Source organism: Bos grunniens, chromosome 8 (genome assembly GCF_055505025.1).
Source record: "Bos grunniens cultivar Pamir isolate PY7600 chromosome 8, Bosgru_T2T1.0, whole genome shotgun sequence".
Taxonomy (NCBI): Eukaryota; Metazoa; Chordata; class Mammalia; order Artiodactyla; family Bovidae; genus Bos; species Bos grunniens.
Window position 1 is genome coordinate 94,040,476 of NC_141172.1, and position 10,267 is coordinate 94,050,742.

Genomic DNA, 10,267 nt, shown 5'->3' on the forward strand with positions numbered 1-10,267 from the left:
CTGCCGATGGTGACTGTAGCCATGAAATTAAAAGACACTTGGTCCTTGGAAGGAAAGTTATGACAAAACTAGACAGTGTATTAAAAAGCAGAGACATCATTTTGTCAACAAAGGTTCATCTCGTCAAAACTATGATTTTTTCAGTAGTCATGTATGGATTTGAGTTGGACCATAAAGAAGGCTGAGTGCAGAAGAATTGATGCTTTCAAAATGTGGTGCTGGAGAAGACTCTTGAGAGTCCCTCGGACTGCAAGGAGATCAAACCAGTCAATTCTAAAGGAAGTCAACCCTGAATATTCATTGGAAGGACTGATGCTAAAGCGAAAGCTCCAATACTTTGGCCACCTATGAGAAGAGTCATTGCAAAAGACCCTGATGCTGGGAAAGATTGAGCGCAGAAGGAGATGGGGATGACAGAGGATGAGATGGTTAGCTGGCATCACTGACTCAGTGGACATCAGTTTGAGCAAACTCAGGGAGATAGTGAAGGAGAGGCAGGCCTGCAGTTCATGCTGCAGTTCATGGGGTCACAAAGAGTCAGACAGGACTTAGCAACTGAAGAACAACAATTATGACCATAGGAAGGGTCAAATGTTTCTTAAGTTCCTACTCTATTCCATAAACTTAGCATGTGTGATAATAGATAAATTTAGACCAAGCTGCTCCATAATACAGGTGAGCACACAGCTGCTGAGAGAAGCTTAAAAATGTGAGCATAATGTCACAGAGCTCATAAGAGATACAACCAGATTTTTTTAAGCTCATGTACATTTGGCTACTATTGCTTACAATGGTCAACACATCCTAGGGAATATGGAGAATAACTGAAGACAAAATTAATACGTTCTTCTTCACCCAGTTGGCAATAGCTCTATAAAGTTATTACTTCTATTCTGTGTGTAAGTCCAAATGAGTCAGGTTCTCTAAAAGCTAGAGGAGGAGCCAATGACTGCCCTCAAAAACAATGTTTACAGACCCACAAAGCACAGTTCAATATTGGTGAGAAAAGTACATGACCCTGAATAATGTCTCCATATTAACCTTTTTCTATCTTTTCATCTTAATATTCCCTTGGTCAAAATTCCAAAGCTTCCCAATTGCCTGGAGAATAAATTATATTTGATGAATACTATATTTAATGTACTTTACAAACTGGCAAAACTTTGTTCCTCTTTTTCTTTATTTTTCTGACTATTGTACCCCTATGCATTGTTTTCTTTTCCAGAAGCCTCACTGATGCATTTTTATCTCAACCCATTACCTAAGACTATTCCCCCTCAGCTCATCAAGGTCAAATTCAATTGATGCAATGAAATATTGCCCTAGAGCTCTCTTACATGATCTCCCCTTCTTTGAAGTCCCCTGCATTGGCAGGCAGATTCTTTACCACTGGACCACCAAGTCCCTTCAAAGTTATCCTTGATTTAAAATTTTCTGGATGAGCACTGCCCTTCATTGACCCTGGAAATATCCTTTCATTCTTCAATGCTGACCAACCAATCTATGACTGATTTTTTTTAACTAAATTAAAAACTATTTGCATTATCTTGTCTAACTAAGCTTTAAACTGTTTTTTAAATGCCTTATGTTTTCTTCCAATCCATTATGTGTTGTTTTTATGGTGTCAAAACGCAATTTTCCTTTTCTTTGATATTTAACTCAACTTTCCTTTACTTTTACATATATGAGAGTTCCTTCTATTAAACTATACTGTTGATCAGAGCTCCTTCATATGCGTATACCTTATGTTGCTCTCTATGATTTTTTCGTTTTGCTTTAAAACTTAGGTTTTAGTTAATCATGCTCTTCTGTATTTCTTCTTTTTCTATGTACATTACTTTCCTCAGTCTTTAAAAAGCACCTACATTCTCCTAAAACCAGATTCTACTATCATTTCCTTCCCTAAAAAATGAATGAACCCTTGTAAAATATGTATTTAAATTTGATGTATAAATTTTACCATGCTACTAATCACAACTTTGCTTATTTTTTTCAACACTTTTATAAGGATCTATTTATGTTGCTATTGACATCTAGTTCATTTGCTCCTCACTTATGCAAACTGTTCTATAATGCATGCTTACATATGATAGACTAATTCCTCAGATGATGAATATCAAGGATGCTGCCAAACTGCTTTTGCCAGAAACAATGCAAGGATGAACATCCTCATGCTTATCCCCTTACAGTCATGGGCAAGAACTTACCTGAGACATATTCCCAGGACCGGAATGACTGGGTCCTATCCAACTTTAACACATCCATAGCATTTTCCAGTATATCAGTGTACACTCCCATCAGAGTTCTACCTGCCCACATGCTTGCCAGCATTTGATACACCTACTTTTTTAAAGAAAATGAATATTTTATGGATATTTCAATGAGGATTTTTCTGATATGGAACATTTAGTAATCATTTTTCAGATTTTCCAAGTTTTAGAATCTTTCCATATACTTATCAACCCTTCTGTGAATCACTAATTGATATCCTTTGATCAATTTTCTATTAGTTTAAGGTTCTAAGTTTTAAAAGCTTTTCCTCCACCAAAAGTTCTCAAGATTTTCTATACTCTTATTAATTTAATAATTTTTCACATGTAAGTTGTTAATATATTTGATTTCCAACTGTATGTATGATAATCCAAGGATCAACTTTTATTTTTTTCATATATAAAAACATTTTCTTAACATGACCAACTGAGCTATCACTTCCCCACTGTTTTAGTATTACAACACAATATGCCACATTCCAGTAAAACCATGTGTCTATATTTGAGATCTCTTTTCTTTTTTACCAGACTATTTAAATGTTCCTGCACCATTATCATAAAATTTTTGTTACTGTGGCTTTCTTGGCATGTTTTAAATATGGACTTTCCCTTTCCTTTTCTTTTATAAAACTGTGTGCAAGTTGTACAATTTTATTCCTCAGTTTACATTTTAGAACAGGTATTCATATACCTCAAAAAAAATCCAGCTAAAATTAGAATGCATTTAATTGACTGCGTAGACTAATTTGGGGGAAAATGGAAGCCTTATATTTTTATCCCATTTCTTAACATACTATACTTTTTAATTACTCCTGTTTTGCTATGCTATATAATTTTTAATGATATCTGTAAAGCCCTTGCAGCTGTAAAACTAGGCATCCTTATTTTAATTCAGATCTCAATCAGAGTGTATAACCTGTCTCCATTAATTATTAGTGAATAGTAATTTCCTGTAGATTTTATTATAGTTTCCTTTCAAGATTAGGAAATAACATTCTATTTGTGAACTTCAACTAGTTTATATTAAAATTATGAATTGATCTTCACCAAATTTATTTTGTGCCTCTCTTGAAATAATTGCTTTTCACTTTCTTTTGTTTCATTTTTTTTAAATTGAAGTATAGTTGACTTAAAATGTGTGCCAATCTCTGCTGCACAGCAAAGTAACTCAATTATACACACAGATAAGTTCTTTTTTATAATCTTATTCACTATAGTTTATCGTGGGATATTGAATATAGTTCCTTGTACTACACAGTAGGACCCTGTTGTTTCTCCATCCTATATACAATAGTTTACATCTGCTAATTCCAGACTCTGACACCTTCCCTCCCCAGCCCTCCTCCCCCTTGGCAACCACTGTCAGTGAGTCTCTTTCTGTTTTATAGATAGGTTCATTTGTGCTATATTTTAGATTTCATGTGTAAGTGATACCATGTGGTGTTTCGTCTTTCTCGTTCTGACTCACCTTGATTAGTATAATAATCTCTAGTTGCATCCATGCTGCTGCAAATAGCATTCTTTGGTTCTTTATATGGCTGAGTAGTATTATATTGTATACATGTATCATATCTTCTTTACCCTCTCATCTGTTGATGGACATTTAGGTTGTTTCCATGTTTTAGCTATTGTGAATAGTGCTGCCATGAACATGCAGGTGCATGTATCATGTGTCTTTTTTCATTATAGTATTGTCCAGGTATACATCCAGGAATGGGATTGCTGGATCATATGGAAATTCTATTTTTAGTTTCTGAGGAACATTCACACAGTTTCCATAGTAGCTGCACCAACTTACATTCCCACCAACTTTAAGAGGGCTCCCTTTTCTCCACATCCTCTCCAGCATTTGTTATTTGTAGACTTTTTAATGAAGACCATTTGACCAGTGTGAGGTGGGTACTTCTTTATAGTTTTGATTTGTGTTTCTCTCTAATAATTAAGGATGTTGAGCATCCTTTCATATGCCTACTGACCATATCTGTCTTCTTTGGAGAAATATTTATTAAGGTCTTCTGACCATTTTTCAGTTGTGTTGTTTGCTTTTTGTTGTTGAGTTGTATGAGCTGTTTCTACACTTTGGAGAATAAGCACTTATCTGTTGCATCATTTGCAAATATTTTCTCCCATTCCCTAGGTTGTCTTTTCATTTTTTCTATGGTTTTCTTGCTTTTTATTTTCTTTCATCTACTGATATTATGATTTACTGGTGATGTTTAACAAAAATCTAAGGAAGAACAATCCATATGCCATAAAATAACAGTCCTTCCTTGGATTGTTATGAATACAAACTTTTAGAAATGTATCTGGCATAAATTAATATATAATTACTTTATAATTATTGTTGCTAATAAAATTATTTAAAATGCAGGTTACTAAAATTATCTATTATTTATTGCATTGGTGGTTTTCAAACTATGTCCTTTGGAATTCTATAAAAATAAAATTGAAGGAGGATGAGTGAATAAGACCCTGAAGAGATATTGCTTTTCTCTTCCCTCCAAACCAGTGTAACTTATATCAGAGAAACTCTCTTTTATTTGCTTTGTATATTATCCTTCTTATAAATATTATTTTTGAAAAAAAATGCTAGTTGCATATCAGTAGTATTTAAACATATTTTGAATAAAAACATTGTTACTAGAGTTGATTCCCTAAGTGACAGTTCTTACATAGGTAAAAATAAATTATGTGAGGCCTACAATACACAATATTACAATTCTTTATTCAGAATAAAAATGGCTTCATAAATATATTCATTTATTTTCTATTTTAAAAAAGAAAAAACATTTACTTGAACACATAATTCCTCATTATACTGAGGGAGTTAGATACTGTAGTGATACAAAGACATGTCCCTTCAGTGAGGCCACTGTCCTCATGGGGCAATATGCAATGACTAACTACCACCAAAGGATACTGAGCTCTAAAAGAGACTTAGTCACATAGGACTGCATTAAGACTTTGATGAACTCTAGACATTTTTGCTTTCATGGGCCCTTTCTTCCATAAAATAAGATTAAACCTTACATCTTATGTTGTTATTAATGTAAATATACTAAGTGTTGTTTAATCACTCAGTTGTATCTGATTCTTTGTGATCCCATGGACTGTAGCCTACCAGGCTTCTCTGTCCATGGGATTTCCCAGGCAAGAATACTGGAATAGGTTGCCATTTCCTTCTCCAGGGAATCTACCCAACCTAGGGATCAAACCCAAGGCTCCTGCCTTGGTAGGTGAATTCATTACCTTTGAGCCACCAATTGGTAACTAATAATCATCTCCATTGACAAGCAAAGAAAAGAGAGAGGATGGTATTCTGGTACACTCTGGTAAGATGGAGAATGTGCTTCAAACCTAATGAGTCAGTTATACCTGAGCTCCATAATGGAAATGGATCTAATGTTTTCAAATACTACAGTTTTTTTTAACACAAGCTGAAAATAATTTTACACCTTATATACTACCTTTAAAACATTTTTAAAATGTAATTCAAATTTACAAATTCAAAAAACACAGCACAGGAATCACTTGCAAATAAACTTTATCTGCCTGCTGCATCCAGATCACTGATACTAAATCAATGTGTTAAGAAGTAGAACCACTAGAAAGGGCAATAAACTGGCTTGAGATCGAAGCATCCTACAATCAAAAAGTGTTCCCTCTTAACTCTGAGAAAATTATCTTAGGATTCCTGCTCTAGCGGTCAAGGTTTAGAGTAAGAGATTGTCTCAGAGTTATCTTGTTGCTTTCAAATACAGAACTAAATAACAAAGGGCTTTCTTGGTGGCTCGGTTGGTAAAGAAACCGCCTGCAATGCAGGAGACCCGGGTTCATTTCCTGGGTCAGGAAGATCCCCTGGAGAAGAGAATGGCAACCCATTACAGTATTCTTGCCCGGAGAATCCCATGGATAGAGGAGCCTGGTGAGCTACAGGCAATGGGGTCACAAAGAGTTGGACACAACTGAGCAACTAACACATTAATAACAAAGAATATGATTCTTAAAACAGGAGCTCTTGGAGACACTGAATTAACAAACATCTATTGTATTATCCATAGAGTGCTGCTGGAGAAAGGATATACACAACATGGGAAGAACCAATGATTCCGTGTTGAGAGAATTTGTTCTGACTGGGCTTTCTGCTCACCCAGAGCTCCAGACAGTATTCTTTGTGCTAGTTCTGTGTATGTACCTGATGATCCTGCTGGGAAATGGAGTCCTTATCTCTGTAATCATCTGTTATTCTCATTTGCACACCCCCATGTATTTCTTCCTCTGTAATCTTTCCTTCCTGGACATTTGCTATACAAGCTCCTCTGTCCCATTAATTCTTGACAGTTTTCTTACAGTAAGGAAAAGGGTTTCCTTCTCTGGATGCATGGTGCAAATGTTTCTCTCTTTTGCCATGGGAGCCACAGAGTGTGTACTTCTGGGCATGATGGCACTTGACCGCTATGTGGCCATCTGCTACCCACTGAGATACCCTGTCATCATGAGAAAAGGTGCTTACGTGCCCATGGCAGCTGGATCCTGGGTTGCAGGTATTGTTGACTCAGTGGTGCAGACATCTCTTGCATTGCAATTACCATTTTGTGCTGACAATGTAATTAACCATTTTGTTTGTGAAATTCTGGCTATCCTAAAATTGGCCTGTGCTGATATTTCAATTAATGTGATCAGCATGGCAGGGTCAAATCTGATTGTTCTAGTTATTCCATTGCTAGTAATTTCCATCTCTTACATTTTCATTGTTGCCACTATTCTAAGAATACCTTCCACTGAAGGAAAACGTAAGGCCTTCTCCACCTGCTCAGCCCATCTCACAGTAGTGATTGTATTCTTTGTAACAATCTTCTTCATGTATGCTAAGCCCAAATCTAAAAGCTCCGCTGGTACAGATAATCAAGACATCATTGAGGCCCTCATCTCTCTCCTCTATGGAGTGATGACTCCCATGCTCAATCCTCTCATCTATAGTCTGAGGAACAAGGATGTAAAAATTGCTGTGAGGAACATGCTGGGTAGGAAAAACTTCTCTGATGGAATATGAGTTATGATTTATTTATAGTATATATTCTGAGTATAAACTCAGAATTCAAAGCTGCTGCAGACACAAAATTCAAATAGAGAAGATTACCATGTGAAAACAACTTCACAAAATGTCATTCAAAACTATAAGATATTGTAAACTGCAACTGTCGCTTCAGGCCATGTTTTTTCCCAGATATATGATGAGGAATGTGATGGCAGGATCATTCAGTTTCAGTTCAGTCACTGACTCTTTACAACCCCACGGACTGCAGCACACCCGGCTTCCCTGGCCATCACCAACTCCTGGGGCTTGCTCAAACTGATGTCCATGGAGTCAGTGATGCCATCCAACCATCTCATCCTCTGTCATCCCCTTCTCCTCCTGCTTTCAATCTTTCCCAACATCAGGGTCTTTTCCAATGAGTCAGTTCTTCCCATCAGGAGGCCAAAGTACTGGAGTTTCAGCTTCATCATCAGTCCTTCCAATGAATATTCAGGACTGATTTCCTTTAGGATTGACTGGTTTGATCTCCTTGCAATCCAAGGGACTCTCAAAGTCTTCTCCAACACCACAGTTCAAAAGCATCAATTCTTCAGTACTCGGCCTTCTTTATAGTCCAACTCTCACATCCATACATGACTACTGGAAAAACCATAGCTTTGACTAGATGGACCTTTGCTGGCAAAGTAATGTCTCTGCTTTTTAATATACTGAGTAGGTTGGTCATAACTTTTCTTCCAGGAAGCAAGCATCCTTTAATTTCATGGCTGCAGTTACCATTTACAGTGATTTTGGAGCTCCCCAAAATAAAGTCTCTCACTGTTTCCATTGTTTCCCCATCTATTTGCCATGAGGTGATGATCTTCATTTTTGAACAATGAGTTTTAAACCAGCCTTTTCCACTCTCATCTTTCATCAAGAGGCTCTTTAGTACTTTGCTTTCTGCCATAAGGAGGCAGGATCATATAACAGCTCTATTTTTACTTTTTAAAGGAACCTCCATACTATTATCCATAGTAGCTGCAACAATTTACAACAACAGTGTAGGAGGGTTTCCTTCTCTCCACATCCACTCCAGCACTTGTTTGTCGATTTCTTGATGATAACCATTCTGACTGCTATGATGTGATATTTCAATACAGTCTTGATTTGCATTTCTCTAATAATTAGCAATGTTGAACATCTTTTCATGCTCCTCTTGGCCATCTGTATGCCTTCTTTGGAGAAATGCTTATTTAGTTCTTCTGCCTATTTTGATTGCATTGTTTGATGATTAAACCATATGAGCTGTTTGTAAATTTTGAGACTAATACCTTGTCAGTCACATCATTTGCAAATATTTTCTCACATTGTGTGTGTTGCCTTTTAGTTTTGCTTTACAGGTTCCTTAGCTGACCAAAAGCTTTTGAGTTTAATTAGGTCCCACTCATTTTACTCTGAGAGACGGAACAGATATTGCTGTCATTTATATTAGAGTGTTCTGCCTATGTTTTCCTCTAAGAGTTTGTCCATTTACAGATGAATAGAAAAAGAAAATGTGATACATATATACAATGGAATATTACTCAGCCATTATAAAGAATGAAATAATGCCATTTGCAGTAACATGGACAGACCTAAAGATTGTCATACTGAGTGAAATAAGTCAGACAGCAAAAGTGAAATATTGTATAATATCACTTATATATGGAATATAAAAGTGATACAACTGAATTCCTTTATAAAATGGAGAGTCACAGACTTACAGAACAAATGTATGGTTACTGAAGGGTGGTGTGTAGTACTGTATTTAAAGTCATTAACCAACAAATACCTCTGACATACTACACGAAACTCTGCTCAATAATATGTAAAAACTAAATGGGAAAAGAATTTGAAGATGAATAGATACATGTAAATGTATGACTGAACTACTTTGCTGTACACCTGACAATAACATAACATTGCTAATCAACTATACTCCAATATAAAATAAAAAGCTTAAAATATACGATAAAATATATATTTATGACATATAAATACATGATATATCTTGGTTGCCAAAATATGTATTGGTTACTGTTGTTACTATTAGTTAGTTACTTTTTAATTTCTAACTGCAGAAATTAAACATGCTTGTGGCTTTTCAGAAAACTATTATGGAAATGCAAAATATTGAAAATCTCTTAGGAAGCCCCAGGAAAACATAATCACTCTTAAATATTTAGAAAATAATAAAGACACATGTATATTACCATATGTGAAATGGATGACCAGTCCAAGTTCAATGCATGAAACAGGGCATACAAAGCTGGTGCACTGGGACAACCCAGAGGGATGGGATGGGGAGGGAGGCGGGAGGGACTTTGGGGTGGGGGAACACATGTACATCCGTGGCTGATTCATGCCAATGTATGGCAAAAACCACCACAACCAGGCAAGAGTACTGGAGTGGGGTGCCATTGCCTTCTCCAGTAAAGTAATTAGCCTCCAATTAAAATAAATTAATTAATTAAAAAGAAAATAATAATAAAGACAAAAAGTGTTCTAAAAGATACTTTGTAACCTAAAATAAGTACATGGCCAATTATTCAAAATCACTATGAATTAGTACATATATCATATATTTATTTTATATTGTTCATTTATTTATAATTTCTCTCTACCAACATATAAAGCTCTTATATGATGAGCAGGAACTTTTTATCATCCTATAATATCAAAAAGATCTAGTACAGAGCATGGCATATAATGGATGCTCAATAAATATTTTTTAAAAAAATAAATGAACCACATCATGTATATATGCTGAAATTTGTATCTTCCATATCTGAGTTAACAATGGTTTTTCAAAAAAATATCTGATTCAATATAATATTTTATAAATTACCTATATTAACATTTTCCCCTTCATGGATCATAGCCTTCTCATGGTAAAGGGGCTTATATAACTCAATGAAGCTATGAGCCATGCCATGCAGGG

At 35.6% G+C, this 10,267-nt stretch overlaps 1 protein-coding gene across 1 annotated transcript; it reads left to right on the forward strand.

The window, feature by feature from the left end:
* The first annotated feature begins 382 nt into the window (after nucleotides 1-382).
* Nucleotides 383-9,632, forward strand: LOC147367709 (olfactory receptor 13C8). Its single transcript, XM_086414523.1, has one exon. It carries the CDS (start codon nucleotides 6,361-6,363, stop codon nucleotides 7,321-7,323), a length of 963 nt encoding a protein of 320 aa, XP_086270649.1. The 5' UTR covers nucleotides 383-6,360; the 3' UTR covers nucleotides 7,324-9,632.
* The last annotated feature ends 635 nt before the right edge of the window (nucleotides 9,633-10,267 follow it).